At 40.8% G+C, this 17,330-nt stretch overlaps 3 protein-coding genes across 3 annotated transcripts; 1 reads left to right on the top strand and 2 right to left on the bottom strand.

Moving 5' to 3' along the window:
• Positions 1-1,537: 1,537 nt before the first annotated feature.
• On the bottom strand, positions 1,538-4,497 carry LOC131244424 (pectate lyase 1-like). Its single transcript, XM_058244028.1, has 4 exons — positions 3,581-4,497; positions 3,132-3,487; positions 2,595-2,730; positions 1,538-2,446 (listed from the first exon to the last, which is right to left on the bottom strand). Exons 1-4 carry the CDS (start codon positions 4,037-4,039, stop codon positions 2,225-2,227), a joined length of 1,173 nt encoding a protein of 390 aa, XP_058100011.1. The 5' UTR covers positions 4,040-4,497; the 3' UTR covers positions 1,538-2,224.
• A 2,915-nt stretch (positions 4,498-7,412) lies between these two features.
• LOC131244094 (uncharacterized) lies at positions 7,413-9,713 on the bottom strand. The gene is made up of 2 exons (XM_058243752.1): positions 9,382-9,713; positions 7,413-8,206 (listed from the first exon to the last, which is right to left on the bottom strand). The coding sequence occupies exons 1-2, from the start codon at positions 9,680-9,682 to the stop codon at positions 7,413-7,415; spliced, it is 1,095 nt and encodes a 364-aa protein (XP_058099735.1). The 5' UTR covers positions 9,683-9,713.
• A 4,882-nt stretch (positions 9,714-14,595) lies between these two features.
• LOC131244093 (uncharacterized) lies at positions 14,596-16,669 on the top strand. Its single transcript, XM_058243751.1, has 5 exons — positions 14,596-14,714; positions 14,871-14,969; positions 15,513-15,672; positions 15,817-15,891; positions 16,616-16,669. Exons 2-5 carry the CDS (start codon positions 14,932-14,934, stop codon positions 16,667-16,669), a joined length of 327 nt encoding a protein of 108 aa, XP_058099734.1. The 5' UTR covers positions 14,596-14,714; positions 14,871-14,931.
• The last annotated feature ends 661 nt before the right edge of the window (positions 16,670-17,330 follow it).

The following is a 17,330-nucleotide window of genomic DNA, read 5'->3' as shown; positions in this document are numbered from 1 at the left end:
AGCCAATAGCCAGTAATTGCTGATGGTCCTGATGGCGGATGGACTTTGCCATCTGATGGGCCTACCTGATGATCCAGATTTCTTAGGTAATTTACAGTCTAAAATACCTTAGTATCTCCATGCCTTCTGGTAATCGAGGCAACGAATTATACAGCAGTCTGATTATGCTGATATGCTCGACGGTCATTAAGTTGGTACAAGTGGAGCCCATTGTGAGGTGATCCAGATTGTTGATTTTTGGGCCCCACCATGAATGTTCCATTTCAAAATTTCCAAATTGGAAGGTTCTAACCATCCAATCTTTAGCCTTCTTTCCTGTGGAACTGGACATGCTGTGTTTTGCTTGTCCATCAATGGTGGGGCTGGTCAGATCAACTGTTTGAATCAACAACCATGGGCCCACTCTTACAAACAAAAGGCAAATGCACATTATACACTCGTGGGCCATGGATCTTATGCACTACCGGACATGGGGGATTAGGGCTGAGCATAGTTCTAAAACTCAGTGACTCGACCCAAAACTCAACCAAGTCGACTTGACGAGATTTTGAGTTTAGTCACCACAAAACTTGCTGGCGAGCTCGACTTGGTTGAGACTAGTGTTCGAAATATCTTCTATATTATCTTTATCTCCAGCTCAGCGATACCGATAACACCGGTAGCAATACCGATAATGTTGGTAGGATAGAAATTCTAGGTATTAGCAATGTATCGTTAAGTATCGCCAACGTACCGATATCGCTAATGTAATCACCAATATTTTCTAGTATGTAATTTCTAGGTGTCGCTTGTATTGCCAATGCATCAATATCACCAATGTATCACCAATATTTTCGACTATGTAAATTCTAGGTAATGGTTGTATCATAAGTGTATTGATGATATTTCAATAATGTCGCCAACGTATTGATATCATCAAAAATTTGTTTATTAGAAAAAAAAAAAATTATGGGCACATAGTTGTATGTAGTGTTCAACCTGTCATTGATAATACTGATAATATCTTGATATTATTTATATCTCAACTTGCGCGATATTGAGACCATAATTTTTTGTTTCCTTTACAATTGTTAATGATTTCTTGGTGAAACATCATGTGTTGTTGATATTTTACAATATCAATGAATGTTGGTATGGAAGGTTGGATGGCTAAATAGGTTGGTTGGGATGGTTGGACTGATTTCTTACAACAACACATGTTTTAAGGCCCCATTAAATGGAAACTTATTATTTGTGCATTCTTTTTGCAATTTTTTTTTTTTTTTAAAAATTCTAAATATGTAAATATGTACATTTTAACATCTCTTAAAATTTCACTAAAAATTCCACCATTTTTCCAATGTTTCCCCGCATTTCTGGTTATCACCGATATTATCGGCGATGTCGATGTTGTTTCCATATCCCTGGCTAGCGAAACTTGTAACGATACTGATATTTCGAACAGTGGTTGAGACTTAGTCAGACTCGTCCAGTTGGCTTGCTGACTTGATCGACTCGACTCAACCCAGACCAAGTCACTTGATGAATGATTGCTTTTCATAATTAAAAAAATGAAAGCAGGGTGTGTGAGATTCGATGCTTGACTTTTCTTAGGGAGTCAAAGTTACTCTGCAGACAAGTCATGCATTTCATCTTTGGAAGCCCATGTCAACTTTTTATATTAAATAAGCATTATTACTTAAATATCCTTGTTAATTTAATACTTAAATGTCTGAGTCAAGTTGAGTCTTTGAGTCAACCCGACCTAGTAGGACATCAAGTTAAGTTTTTGGGTTTTTGAACTATGGGCTCAGTAGCCATCACATCTCCCTTGGCACAAAGTGCCATATTTGAAAGGAATACCACCGAAAGGTACAATCACGGCTTTTTAAAATTTTTTCCTTCTCATCTTGTTCTTGAACCCCAATTAATTGGGATAAGGCTTAGATGATGATGCTGATGATCTTGTTCTTGAACAATCAAATAATAAAAATTTAAAAAAGCATTTCCCAATTCATGGAAATTTTATTTCGACTGACAATTCTGCTGTGTTTGGCACTATCACAGACGAAGTGCAAGCAGATTAGGCTATAACAGTTACTCTACCTGCCACTATATTTTGTATCTCTGATAAATGGAGGGAAACCTACGAAGTTTTGATAAAAAGAGGAGAAGCCTTTTTTTTTCCCTTAGTGATTTTATCTCATCCTCCTACAATTAGATTTCCTCTCTACATAGGTTCCAATCAACACCTATATCTTGTAAAGCAACGCAGGGCGCCTGAAGATCTTGTCAATGTCCTCACCGCCCCAGCACTTGCAATTTTAAATCTTTGGTATCGGTTGTATCGTGGGGCTACTCCACCACTACCAGTCTGTTTGAAGTAAGCTCCATTAACAAAGTGGTCATTCACTGACTGCCAATTCCATGACTTTCCACTTCCCTTCCCTCCTTCCCTCCATGTTACCTGGTCATTTCATTTGTCACATGAATGAGATCTCGACATGAAAACCCGCAGAAAACATCTTCCGATTCAAAATTACATACATACATATGAACATGCGAGTATGCTAGATGGACAATGGGCTCTTTTTTTTTTTCAAAATGGAAGTTACCGCTTTGTTGCTGGATTTCGGAGCTATGAAGAGATTTGCTTCGCTTCTAATGCTGGGATTCATACTTCCGCCGATGGCGTACATTCCCCAGCCTTGGTAGAGATTGTTTGTGACATGAGCATACCCATGTCGAACCCTGTGAATTTTATGTGATTGCAAGGTCAGTGATGGGCAAAAATTGCATTTTTCTGCTCTTATTATTATTATTATAATTGTTCTTTCATTCTTTCTTTCTTTCTATCTTTCCCTACTGCTCAATAGAATTAGGCTTTGTTTGGTGGCAGCTTAAAAATGAGTTCATCTTGGGTGTTTGGTTGCACTAGATTTCATGAAAGATCATGAAAATTTGCACCAAATTAGACTGATTAATCATGAAATATCTTGAAATTTCATGATATTTGGTGCAGCCAAACGAACATAGATCTTGGTAAGGATTAAAGATATCTTTATAACCCATTGAATGTGTATTAGCAAATAATAGAAACTGGAAAAAACAGCATGTAAGAACCAAAGGTTGAAATCGATAATGCCAATCACCTGGGCATTCGTTGATGGCAATTGGGGCCAAAGCGATTGAAGATCACTGTCACTCTCATTCTCTTGTCCATCACGAACCCGTCATCGTGGCCCAAAAGCATCACCTTGTCATGGTTATTGAACCAGTTGTTTGATATAGTCACGTCTGTCGATCCACGGGTAACGTCTAGGAGACCGTCGTGGCATTCGTAGAGGGTGTTATGGTCAATCCAGATCTTCGTGGACCCAACGATGGCGATGGCATCGCCATCCTGCCTTCCCAATTGCACGATCTTCCCTCCTGGACCGATCACTGGGCCGGGATTGGGTTTGTGGCAGTGGTGGAAGTGGAGCCCATGGATGATAACGTTGGTCACCTGATCGCATGATTGCAGGTAAATTGTTAAGCGAGCAGGTTTTCAGAGTGGCCAAAATCTAAGTATCATAGCTTAGTGCTTAATAGCTTTTACCTCATGAAGCAAGAAGCATGTGCCATGGGCGATGTGGACATTCGCCCCACGGCCATCAATGGCTGTGAAGCTACTGATTAGAAGTGGCTTCTCAAGCTTTATCTGCATGTCCTTCTGGAACTTAATCCAAACCTTTCCTTTTAGCATCGTTGCTCCGTAGCGCAGCGTCCCCTGGCGAGGCTTCATCGGGTCATCGCTGGCGTCTGTAACCGTGTATACCGTCAGACCCCGACCCACATTGTTTGTCATTTTGCCTGCGAACCCAATCGAGCACGTCGCTAGCTGTTGCCTGTTCCTGGCCCAGTTCTGGTTTGTCCGCCAGCATTGGTCGATGATGTTCATGCCAGGGCTCTTCGCCCTTACAGCAGCAGTGGCATTTGCTAAGAAGAGAAAGAGAAGAAGAGAGAGGCCCAAGTGCTTGGAGATGATGATGATCATGGGTGGGCCTCCTGAAGTCATGATTAGTGCTGATCAAGTGAGATTAGATGTGGGTTATAAGAGGTGTGAGAGAAGTGTTTGAAGGTGGGCCTAGTGCTTGTATTAGCACCATTGGTTTTACGGGAGTGTTTGGGAGGTTTTAAATGAGTTCAGCTCAAAATAGAATGTGATGGGTTGGTGGTTAGATTCGTCCTTTGCTTCTTCCTCTCTTGGACGGTGGGATTTTAAGGTGCCCCACGAAGTTTAACGTGAATCTGGCACGATTGTTTGAAGGTTATTCTAATAGCCTGCAAAATGACACGTGTAGATAAAAATCACGAATTTCTCTGGATTGCAAAACGAACCTATGTTTGGGCAAGTGCATTTTGCCTTATTAGGAGTACTAAAAAAACTCAGTAGCAAGGGTCCACCCATGTGGCCCACATGCAGGGAAGGCTGGGATGTTATAGTTAGTCAACCATCTAATAATCATGCTGAAAAAATGAACTTGAATAATAATAATAATAATAATGATAATAATAATAATAATAATAATAATAAAAATACCTAAGTGCTCCACAATTGCTGGCATGGCTGGTGTGCTTGTTGAAGCTTTGAAAGAGGCTTAGTTGAGTTCTGTCTCTCAAATAGCGAAGAAGTGCACCTGAGCTTGAGACGAATGAGAGATGAATACTCTTTAAATAGAGAGACTCTAGTTGTAACTCTACCTATCTTTTAAAGTCTCCATACTTGAAACTCCCATGTGCTTGAAAAACACCAAAGAGTGTAACCGGTCCCTCGTATTCATTTTGCATTAATAACATTAAAGTTGAGCCCACTTAGTAAATGCTCATACACACGTAAGGTCCAAAAGCTAGATCCAATTCGATATATCAAAACCCCGTTGATCCATGGTGGCCCACAAGACAAGGAAATCTGGACTCAGATTCCTGAGTGACCCCTCCAGTACCGAGCTTGGTACTGGTCGAAGATCTGTGGGCCCCACCATGATGTACATGTTTTATCCACGCGGTCCATCCATTTCCTGCTCATTTTAGTGCATCATCCCAAAATTGAGGCAGATCCAAAGCTCAAGTGGACCACACCACAGGAAATAGTGGGGTTCGAATGCTTACCGTTGAAAACTTCTTAGGGGCCACATACGTTTTAGATCAAGCTGATATTTGTGTTTTCACTTCATCCAGGTGTGTGTGACCTGTTGGATGAAAAATAAACATCGATATAGCAACGGTGGACATAATTATCTTACTATTTCCTGTAGTATGGTCCAACTTGAGCTTTGGATATGCTTCAATTTTGAGCCCACATCCTAAAAAATGAGCTTGCAAAACAGATGGACAGCGTGGATAAAATACATACATCACAGTGGGCCCACAGGGTCCTGACATCACATAGCTGCGTAGTGTTGGGGTCACCACGCAATCCGCATCCAGACTCAACGGGTATGAATTCTCTAATTAGGTCATCAGAACCGTCCGATCAATGTAATTTTCATGATAGGACCATCTATGGGTAAGACCCACCAAATGTCCGGATCTGTACATGGAGTGCTGAGAATAAAGCACCTGATCTCGAAAATAAAGGGGTATTTATCACGGGATCATTCCAATCACAAGAAATGAGATAAACTTTGATACTCCGTCAGAGTGTGATGGATGATACGCAGGCACTTAGTAATTACTTGGAAATGGCGCACGTGGCATATAAGCAGTCAAATTAAACAGTCCGAATGATGTAGATGCACCCCGAACCAAAAATCAAAGCTTTTTTTTGATAATCTGACAATTGGATTGGTGGACATTTATTGGACGGTTAAAAACATAAAACATCCAACGGTCCTATTGTTACAAGCAAGTGTACACGAATTAGAGGTTAAGATTGTTCAACCAATCCGATATTGGGATTATGAAGTGGCTGCAGTGGTCTGCACAATTTAGTTGGACGCGGATCAGGGATTACCTGGCACTGGCAGGGACTCTTGAGTGCGACCGTGATGTATTAGTTTTATCCACACTGTCCATCCATTTTCCATTTTCCATATAATTTTAGGTTACAACCTACACCCAACCCAACTTCCAAATCAAATATTCACTTAATAATATATATATATATATATATAATTTTTTTATTTTAAAATATAATATAGTATATATTCCAGTCAAGCCAAGCCTATGTTCAAGCCAAGTTGAGTCAGAATCTATTACGATAGAACTCTGCTCATTTTCAAAATGAGCTAGGTTATAGAAAGTTTGACTTGACTTGGCTTGAACTCGGCTCGGCTAGGATCCTTGTTCTTGCTTGGGTGGTAAACTCTTATAGGAGTTTCAATACTTGGTTAAGGGTTCAAATATCCATAGGTGGTGAAAGCCCACCACGGCGTGAGTGTGTGTGCGTGTGTTAAAAAAAAAAAAAAGAGCTTGACTGGACTTGGGTCGTCGTTCTAGCCAAGCTAAATCTAGTCGAGCCCAAAGAGCTTTTGGAGCTAGCTTGGCTCGTGTAGGATAAAAGTTTCATCCCCATTGTGTGGTCCACTTGACTTTTCGATCTGTCTCATTTTTTGTTTTACCCGCTAAAATTGCATAGAGAAACGAATGGACAGTGTGGATAAAACCTATACATTAAGATCGCGCTCAGAGCATCTTCCTAATGCCGAGCTCGTGATAGGCGGGGTGGTATTGAATCCACATTCAATATAGTCGGTTTTACTTGAGTTAATACATGCCACGTGTCAAATTCTGAGTGCCTGCATGAACATTAACAAATCTCACTCTAGGCCCAGTAATTTATCGGGAGAATTTCAAAATTTAAGGGTTTTCTCCGGACATTATCAGAAAATCTCACCCCAAAAAACATTTCAAAATACTTAATCTAATTAATAGATACATATGAAATTTAAATAGATACCCACATAACAAACTCTCGAAGGTTTTATTATTTTCTGCAATAAAAAACTGTAATAAAAACGCGATATTTTGGAAATCTTGTCATAATATCTTTTACTTTTTCGTGATATTATCGCAGAATGTCCAAACCTCGGTGTATGAAGCGTCATAGGCAGCCAGAGTATCATACAACTCCTAAAATAATATCAATGAAAAGCCTTTTATTATTACATTTGCATGAGTTCTACACAACAACAAGATGGTAATTCAAACCCTAACATGAAAAAGTACAAACAAGAAATACAAATGTATGTATGTAACCATACATACATAAACACCCCATGCACTCAAATTCACATGCATGCATCCAACCCATCCATACCACATGCAAGCACACTGCAGTACTACAACTTATAACTCCCTTCAAACCTATATTTCTGTAGTCTCTATGAATTAAAACTAAGTAATTTTTATTTAATCTTCTTCTCTAATATCTCATTCTCATTCCCTTTCTATCGGCGACAAACCACTCCCTGGCCTTTACTCATCTTGCTGGTGCAATCCATGGTGCTGGTGGGATCCAATACCAATGCTCGTGCCGCACTTGAAATCTTGGGGGTGTTGAAAATGCAGTTCTTGCAATCGGCTGACAAAAGCCTTGAAGTCATGAACTTGTCTTCCCCACCCATGACTGGCATACGCACGCCTCTCTTCACTGGATTTTGGAAATTGGGTCTGTACGTTTGGCCGAGTACTCCTTCGACCCGATCGGAGAGTTTGAAGAATCTGAATTGCACTTCCAGATGTGCGAAACAATCGTTGGATGGTATTTGATAGTTGTGGATTCGGTCATCTTCTTTCGTTATAGGGACAACGTTGATGGAGATTTCAACGACATGGGGTAGTATAATCATGATGCTGTTACACATGGCGGTGCGGTCTACTACAAGACTGCTGTCTGGGGCTGTCCAAGAAGAGAGATGGCCTTCATCGATGAAGACTGGCATGTTGTTGTAGGTGAAGAGAAGCTGGTCTACGTCGTATTTCCATTGAGAGACCTTGTTCGCTGCAACGGTGAAGGTGTGCGGGCCATACATGATACCTAAAGCTTGGATCCATGTATTGTCACGTGATCTTCCTTGAGGTCGGCGTCCGATGAAGCGGGCGTTGATTTGGAGGTTTGAGTCGGAGACTAGGCTGAAATGGTGGTTGGTTTTGCCGTGGAAGTAGAACATGATTCCATCTCCTCCGACGAATCTTGGATCGTAGCAGGCGGCTCCGATTCCTTCGCAGTTGGGTTTCCGTTCTATGGGGGCCGATTGAGTTAATTAATAGAGAAAAGGAGTGATGAAAAATAAAATGTGAGAGATAGAACGGCTGATCAGATCAACGTTGCATGTTAATGTTTGTGTATTGTTCCGGGTTGAAAAAGAGGCCAGAGCGGGTCTGACCGTTAAGACCCGGCAGCTCAAAAACGGGTCCAGCTTATCCAGGTTTTTAAACATTGGTTCTCTGTAGAGCTGGGCATCGAGTCGTGTTGAACTGAGTTAGGGCTGACCCGACTCAATCCAGTTTTGAAATATACTTGACCCGTATTGGATCGACCCAACTTAGTAATGAGTCCAACATGCCTAATCCGATTTGAGTCCAGGTCTGACCTGGACTAATCCGGACCAAGTCCAACCTAGTTACAAGTACTGGGTCAGGTGGAGTGCAGTGGGTACCCACGAGCTGAAATCATAACTCAAAACCTAGTTGCACTTGTTTTGAGAGTCGAGTTACCAGGTGACTGGAACTTGATTTGAGTTCGAATTGGATGAAGTCTACTTGGTTCAGATCAACTCACCCACTTAGTCCAATTGAGTCGGGTATTAACTATTTGAATGAGCCAAGTTTGCCGAGTCTGGCATGTTTGACCCCATTTCAGTATGGGTTCGATATTAAAATTTTAATTTATAGCTGTGGGATGAGTGGATCCGAGTAGAGGAGAAAAAAGTGAATTGAAAAATGCAGCCATCTCCACACCCCCACAAGATCAAAACCGTCCATGAGTTGGATCCGACCGTCTATATACAAATCGGCACAGCCTACTTTTAATGTTAGCCACATTTTATGAAATAAGTGGATGCCTGACAACATCTAGCAAAGATTTTCTACACGCCAATTTTCTGTCTACAACATTGTCGTCTATCTGAAGGATGCATGAACCTGATTTTTGCAGTGTATCATCTAAATGGTCAGATCTGTCAGATGGACGGCTGTGATCTTGATCTAGTATTCCACACCAGTACATATAGTGTTGTGTAGATGGGATGCCTCGTATATGCGCGTGCTTAGCAAACCTCTGTATCATTTATATAGACTATTTAGTATTTACGCCTTATGTTTTTGCTGCACACACCCTAATTTTCTACTTATATATGTGTGTGTGTGTGTGTGTGTGTGTGTGTGTGTGTGAGAGAGAGAGAGAGAGAGACTCACTCCTACAAACAGCTTCGCATTTGGGAGAGTTGCAGTCAACGAAGCAAGCTTTGGCTTTGGGGTCAGCTGGCTTGAACTCAGGACATTGTTTTGGGCACTTCAACTCCTGGCCGTAGCACTTGCTCGCAGCGTTGTTGCACTGAAACGACTGTGGCGGGAACGGCTTACCCGCCACCTCGAATGGAGGCGGTGGGGCCACTCCCACACTCGGTGTAGGAGTGTAGCCCGCCGCATGGGCCCCACCCAAGACAGTTATCAAGATGAGAAGAGACAGAAGCGGAGTTTGAGTCTTCATGGCCATGTGGTACTACACAAGACCACACAATCGTATACTCACTCAACCTCTCTAAAAGTGATGGATTACCAAAGCCCTCCTTACACTATCCTTCTATTTATAGCCTTACGATGACATCTTCTCTAAATGGGCCTCTGTTTACACCCGTCCTTTTGATAGATACGCCCCTTTTCTCTGCTTTTTGTAATACAAAGATACACAGTTTCTCCGATTCTATAAAAATCGGTGGGTGTGAATATCAATTACCAATATTAATATTTAAAGTCAAATGGGTCTTAATTGCAGTCGGTAGCAGTTTCTTGGATCTGTAATTTTGTATTTTCTCATGTGATTTGAGGATCGGAGTGGAGTTTTCCAATGCCTATGGGGCACTTCTTTTATTCCACAAGTGCTACTAGGCACGTGCAATGCACGTGAGTTGGCGATACCTGTGGCTATGGAAGATCCGGACTTAAATGGAGCTGATGTGATCGGCCACGCTGGAGGGTCCTCTGCTTAGCCATCAAATGGACGGCTAATATAATGTAATAAAATGGACGGCTAAAAAAATATGATCAATTATTTAAACTCAGTGAGGGGTTCAGGTTAAGGTGTCAGGACTATGCAATTTTCATGCAATGCTTCGACAATGGGCCCATCATTCTGTACGGTCTGGATTTGATATATTATGCCATGTGAGTGGTGGATGCATTGCCCTGTATGGAATCACGATACACTCGATCCCATCAAATTAAAGTTACGAAAACGAGGTTTGGTGAGCCTACGCGCGCGTGTGGACGCGGATTCCGTGATGACCCCAACACACGTGGCTAGCTACCTGGGGAAACGGATTGGCTACTCCCCCTGACACCAGCCAATGGCTGGTGGTCGGTGCTATGTGGGCCCACCATGATGTTTTTGTTTCATCCATGCCATCCATTTATTTTTAGAGATCATTTTATGGTATGAGACCAAAAATGAGATATATCCCACTCTCAAGTGGACCACATTACAGAAAAACAGTGTTGAATGAATGTCGACCATTAAAAGCTTTTTGGGGCCATAAAAGTTTTGGATCAAGCTGATCTTTGTTTTATTTATTTATTTATTTTTATTTATTTATTTACTTCTCTTCGTCTGGGTCTGTATGACCTAATCAACAGATTGGATGTCAAATAAACAGTATAGTGGGCCTTAGGAGGATTTTAATGGTGGATATCTAATCAATATTGTTTTCATGTGGTGTGGTACACCTGAGATTTATATCCCTCTCATTTTTGGGATCAAGCCATAAAATGATCTAAAAACGGATGAACGGAATGGATGAAACACATACATCATGGTGGGGCCCACAGAGCACCGACCATCAGCCACGGAGTTGGTGGCAGGGGGAGTAGCCAATCCGTTTCCAAAGGTGTCAGGGCTTCGTGGGGCCCACGTGATGTATATGTTTTATCCACTCCATCCATCCGTTTTTCCAGTTCATTTTACCGCATGAAACCAAAATTGAAGCATATCCAAATCTGAAGTGGGCCACATCATAAGAAAAAGCGAGGATTGAACGCTTACAGTTGAAAGCTTCTTGTGAATAACAAAAGTTTTGGATCCAGATGATATTTGATTTTTTCCTCCATCCAGGTCTGTGTAACCTTATGAACAGGTTGGATGATAACTAAACATTATTGTGGGCCCCAGGAAGGTTTCAACGGTGGACGTTACTGTCCCCAATGTTTTCTGTGTGTGTGGTCCACTTGAGCTTTGGATATTCTGCGATTCTGGCCCATGCCTTCAAATATGCTGATAAAACGGAGTGACAGTATGGATAAAACACATGCATTACTGTGGGCCCCATAGAGTCCTGACACCACATTGCCATGTGGTGTTGGGTAACCACGCAATCCGCCGTCCCATTATATTGGCGGTGTACGTACCAGAACAATATCCAAGCAGTCCATCAAATAGGTCTAACCATATAGATCATCTAGCCAAAAATTCAGGCTGGCTGATTATTCAAGTGGACCACAATGTTAGAAACGGTCCTAAAAAAATATCCCCATTTTTTTATTCCAGCCATTCCGTTGTTTTCTGATCAACCTGAGAAGTGGAATGGTTTGATTTTTGGGCCAAGGCATACTCACAGGAGTGCCTACCAGCTGATGGACGGCTTGGATGTGCGCTGCATTGTCCACGCCATGTGGGCTTAGCAAATCTCAAGATAAAATACTCACCGTCTAACCAATGAACCTTTTCTTCTTCATTTGACTTTTTAAAAAACTCTTTTTAGAATTTTTTTTTTCTAGAAATAGAAATCTATTAAAAAAAAAAAAAAAAAACTAAGGAAGACTCTGGAATGGCCAGACTGAGAAATGATCATAAAGAGTGGCCATTCAACCAATGTTACCCGCCAAACATGACACATGCGTGGAACATCCAATCCATGCAAAAGATGGGCCCCACCATGATCATCATCCACTCAATGGGTGGGCCAAACCAGTAAACTGAGTATTGCTATTGGCTGTCCATTGGTTTTGATTTGTGTCTCTATATCAGGTGAACATTGTCTGGCCCTCATTTTTCATTGATTGAATATTCAGAAAAAAAATGATATATTGTAATTTATGATACGGATACAATGGCTGTATTGATCAGTTCCAGTTGTACCCTGTATGCCTATCCACTATTGGTCACGCTGGATGGAGGGTCACTCATTTATATATGTGAGAGAGAGGGAGGATGCTTGTGTTGACCTGCCCTTGAGGGTAGACTTATAAGATTTGATGGCATCTACCCTATTTAAACCTTCCTACGAAGTCGGAGATAAACATTTTATATTCACTCATCCAATTCCAATGGCCCTTATATTATGACCAATGATTCAGATCATTTAAAGGCAAGCCAAATAAACATAAAATGTATTATTTTCTCCTTATTTTCTTTGAATTTTTCTCAACAAGATGCTTTGATCCAGGCCTTAGCCGACCGATGGGGCTACCCTTTGCCCGCAGCCAGTTTTAACGGCCGCGGCAGAGGGTCCCTATAATATAAATAAAATAAAAAAAGAAGGAAAAAAGAAAGCAGAAAGCCGTAATTAGCGCGACTCTCTCGCTTTCGCTATCTTTTCCGCGCACTCTCTCTCTCTCCCTCTCCATCTCCATCTCCGCCGTCTCGTCTCTCCCTCTCCCGTCCTCGATCTCTCTCTCCCATACTCTCTCGATCTCTCTCCCTTCCTCTCCCTACCCCTCTCGATCTCCCGCCCCCGCACGACTCCCCTCTCTCTCTCTCTCTCTCTCTCTCTCTCTCTCTCCCACACCACTCCACCAACTTCTTGGCAGTGCAAGAGCTCGAAGAGCTTGATCAGCCTCCATCGAGATCGAGAGACAAAGTTATTGGGCATTTGGAAGGAAAGCGCTAGGGTGCCTCTATCGATAACATGCTCACATGGAACTTCTGATTCCCATCGATCTCTCTGTACAAATCATCGAATCAACGTAAAATGGAGAAAATCGATATCTCCTGCTTCTTTTGGATTATACAAAGGATTAGGGTTTTCATGTTGGGACCTCGAGCACAACATCCAGGTCAGTGAGTTTCCCTCACATCTGATAGCTTTTTCCTGCGATGTCTGCGTTTTCTGCCCTTCTGCTTTGATTTTCCTTGATTTCTTGTCAGATCTAAGGTTCTTATGTGATATATGGTGTAGATATCTTGAAAAATGAATGATATCTTTTTATAAATCACCGATAAAATGCTCTATACCCTGTCCATTGTCTTCCTACAGGTATGCTAACACTGTAATGATGTTAAGGAATTTGTACTTCAAAACTTCACAAAGATGAATAAACTTTGGGTCCGAATGCATCATCAGGTTAGTTGAAATTTTAGAGAACTATCGCTATTGTGTTTGGGCACAAACAGTAAGTGCATGCCATAAATGAAAAACTGGAGCATGGGGGTTTGTGAAGGGAAGATGCAGTGCAGTTTGAATTTCATGCTATTCTACATGTTTGACGAAATTCCTCAACCAGACTCTGTTTCTCACCAATGAATGATACCAGCTCCAAGTTGATTTCCCCAAGCATTACCTCATGGAAGCACCTCAAGTCAGAAAAAAATTCTTCTTCTTCTTTTTTTTTTTTGTAGAAATTGGTTATCTGAAATGTTGATCAATTGCTTGAAATCTCTGACCACATAAGATTTTTTAATACAAAAAAGGCTGACCAATTACTTAACTCTGTATTGGATTGTTATTGTAGGGCCCCCTAATCTCTGATCAAACAGCTTGTGGGGCCCACTCCTGGGCTTTCGTGGAACCAACTCCTAGGTTGCAGCATCATGCGTCATCGAGTTCAAAATCAAAATGGACATTTCCAATTACACATTTCTTAAGTTGCTTATGTTTTATAGTTATCTGCTCTAGGAGTAGATGAATAATTTTTAAGACCTACGACAATCCACTCAAATATCTACATTTCCTACACATTCGACTTGAGATTAGTTTGCTGTAAAATTGGCTAATTTGTAGTTGTAGTTTCTCTTTTCTTTGGTTTTTCTTTTCTTGTAATTCTTTTGGCTTTTAGCCTTTTGTGCAATAAAATCTTCAAGTAAAAATAAAAAATAAAATCATCTCGTTAACATGTTGGTAAACAAGGGGCTTGCTATCCCCATATGCACCCTCTCTACAAGAAAATTGTCACCACCCCTGCCACCATGGCTGGTCCACTCATCAGGCAGCCACCCCTATCTGAAAGCAACGGATCTGGTTTAAGATAACTTGCCAACAATGTTAAAAAAGAAGAAGAAGAAAAAGAAAAAAGAAAGATTACTTGCTAACAGTCAATTGTCAACATAGATAAATCTATAAGTCCTTTGGAGAAAATCCTTTCCTTAAAATGCTTCCTATGATGGTGGATTGTTTAAGATTAACTTGCCAACAGTTCACTTCATGTTTCAGGGAGGACAAGTGGTCAAGTACACTGCCATGTTAGCTTGTGGCAACTATCATGGAGTTGTGGGCTTTGCAAAAGGAAAAGGCCCAGCAATTCCCATTGCCCTCCAAAAGGTATCTATTTGATGCATTTGTAGATATCAGCTCAAATTTGAAGTCCTTGTTAATTGGGAAATCGATTATTTATGGTTAATTCTGCAATGTGGCTCATCCATCAGCAAAAGAGTAACTATTTTACCTCCACTTGTTGCCATTTTGAGACGATGGCAGCCACTTTTGACAGGTATTCATGAACTTACTTCTTCAGATGGTCTGAATCCCCTTGTTGTTGATGATCGTGCTTTGGCAGCAGATGCACTGCCTCTTGAGGTGATTGAACTTCCACTCTCCTATCTCTTTCCAGTTCCATGGAAACTGCGAGTCGTATATACTCCCATTGAAGAGTTTTGTGATTGAATTCTGTACTCTCTCAAAGTTTTAATCCACTATATATTCCCTGCCATTTGTAATTGCTCTTAACTGGATTAGTTGAGAGTTTTCACTACATAAATGCTAATAAGATTGATACTTTGTAAAGAAATTTGATATAATTGATGTAATTAGTGTTTCTTCCTGGTGCTTGTGATGCCACTCTAGCTAAATCCATATCTAGATAATTAGATAATTAGATGTAGCTATGTCTGGTAATATATAGTATACTGGAGCTTGTCATGACCATTGTGCTTGTGAAAATTTCAGGGAATTCCACATTATTTTGTTGATGCTATACTGTTTTATCAGTCTAACTGTTTTTGTTTTTCCTGAAAATTGGTTTGACGTTCTTGTGTATTTCATCTGTGGAGGTATTTAATTCACTTATAGAGTAGGTGCAGATCTTGCATGATTAAAATCATGTTCCTCTTTCTCTCTTAGGGAGGAGGATGGTGCAACAATGTTACGACTTGCCTCTCATGAAAAGAAAACCATTTGGGTTCATCCAAGAAGACTGGGTTTGATGTCTACTTCTCCATGGCTAGGGGGGGAATGCCACTTTGCCTGCTATGGAAATGACCAAGTGCTTCGACATCAGCTAGTAAGCCATTGTTATTAAGGTGTCTCTTGCTTGATTTTATACATTAAGTATCTGTTATCATATTCAATTCGTAAGATGCTCCAAGTGTACAAGTATGAGCTTGAGCAAAACCCAGTATAATTTCTATTCTTGATCCCATGAAAGGCGAATGTTGATGCAGCAACAGTTAAAATAGTCATGGCTGGAGCTGGATGTGAAAATGGTAGTAAAGTGGAACAAGTGAGAAATGGCCTTCATATTGTTATATTTAACATTGTTGCTTTGTGGAATAAAACTATAATTTCTCACATGTTCTTTCATTTTGTGTTTTCCCTTGTCAAACTCACAACCTTTCTCCATCCTCAGATAACATATGCAGTAGTTGTTGCATGGATTTTGAATGCTACTCTAGTCCCGTAACTTGCTAGAGCCAGAATGGCTGTCCTGCTCTCCTCTTTTAAATAAACCTGAAATGCCAGCTGGAATAAATCTGTGAAGTTGTTGATAGCCCTACAAGGCTATTACCAAACAGTCTTTTTGAAGCCATCTCTGTTACAACTAGCTTCATTGGCTCCTTATTACAGTGCCTGCCATGAAACCAAAATGCATACCTGGTTAGACCCAATTTTTATCTTTTTATTTTTTTAGCCCTGATTTCTAGTGAATACTTTTGTCATTGGCTTGTTGATTTTACTCAGCCTATGTAATTGATTATTACATAGCAGCTGTGGGAGTTTTGTGCTCACATTGCCAGTCCTAGGCCCCGATAAAGGAGAAGGGTTGCATCAGGTTGGCAGCCAGTGTGAAACTTTTTCCACAACTTTATCATTGATTTGGTAGTGGCACTATATTCAAATGATCGTACTGTTGTTTAATTTGTTGCTATGGGAATTATCAGCAACTGAAATTTCTCTTGAGAGTGTGGTCTCTTTATTGATTGAATCTTGACATTTTCTTGTTCCAGGTGCCATTTACCAAATTTATATATTGGAATGGAATGCATGCGGGCACATTTTAAACTTGCTGGACAGGTGAAGTTCATGCTTCTTGACATCATGCAGTTGTGATTTTATAATGGTAACAGATTCATAAATTTGTTTAGTTAATTCACTGTTCACTTATTTTGTGGATTATGGTCCTTGTACAAGTTGATGTGGAAGGGAGATGCATAAAGGCCCTAATATATGTGTTAAAATGTTTAGTACACAATGAGTTGACATATGCGCTGAGTCAAACTGTCCCAGGCTCATGAAACACATGTAAAATGCTAGTTTCATTTGAGTAAAGGCGAATCAGGGGATTGCTTGGTGCATATTATATTCTTTCGTGTATTTGAAGGACAAGAAATAAGTAGCTTTGGTGAGCTGTTTGTGTGTTCTAATTTCTAAATGAAGTGAGGGTGGATGTTCATGAGTTGGACCTGAAGTTGTGGATGCTAGACAAAAAAAAAAGGTTGACTGGGCTAGTGCCTGGTTGAGTCATGCTGAATTGTACAGGGTCGGTTGTGTTTTTTACCCGAATTGACACGACTCATCAAGTCATGACTGAATCATGCTAGCTAGCGAGTTTCTGTGAAACCTGGCTTGGAATCTCATTGAACTGAGTCGACTCAACCCACCAAGTTTTAGTGGACTGCATCTCTGGATGGATGGCTCTGATTGATGCATCACCTGCTGAGT

The sequence above is a fragment of the Magnolia sinica genome, chromosome 4 (genome assembly GCF_029962835.1).
Source record: "Magnolia sinica isolate HGM2019 chromosome 4, MsV1, whole genome shotgun sequence".
Lineage (NCBI taxonomy): Eukaryota > Viridiplantae > Streptophyta > Magnoliopsida > Magnoliales > Magnoliaceae > Magnolia > Magnolia sinica.
The sequence above is the reverse complement of the archived record's forward strand: the minus strand, read 5'-3'. Positions and strand labels throughout refer to the sequence as shown.

Excerpts from the sequence above, each read along its gene's own strand:
- LOC131244424 (XM_058244028.1), bottom strand. The coding sequence starts at position 4,039 with ATGACTTCAGGAGGCCCACCCATGATCATCATCATCTCCAAGCACTTG. Across the intron at positions 3,488-3,580 it reads CATGCTTCTTGCTTCATGAG|GTGACCAACGTTATCATCCA; the intron begins GTAAAAGCTATT and ends TCATGCGATCAG. Across the intron at positions 2,447-2,594 it reads CGAAATCCAGCAACAAAGCG|GTAACATGGAGGGAAGGAGG; the intron begins GTAACTTCCATT and ends TGAAATGACCAG.
- LOC131244094 (XM_058243752.1), bottom strand. The coding sequence starts at position 9,682 with ATGGCCATGAAGACTCAAACTCCGCTTCTGTCTCTTCTCATCTTGATA. Across the intron at positions 8,207-9,381 it reads ATGCGAAGCTGTTTGTAGGA|AACGGAAACCCAACTGCGAA; the intron begins GTGAGTCTCTCT and ends CGGCCCCCATAG.
- LOC131244093 (XM_058243751.1), top strand. The coding sequence starts at position 14,932 with ATGATCGTGCTTTGGCAGCAGATGCACTGCCTCTTGAG. Across the intron at positions 14,970-15,512 it reads CAGATGCACTGCCTCTTGAG|GGAGGAGGATGGTGCAACAA; the intron begins GTGATTGAACTT and ends TTTCTCTCTTAG. Across the intron at positions 15,673-15,816 it reads AAGTGCTTCGACATCAGCTA|GCGAATGTTGATGCAGCAAC; the intron begins GTAAGCCATTGT and ends ATCCCATGAAAG.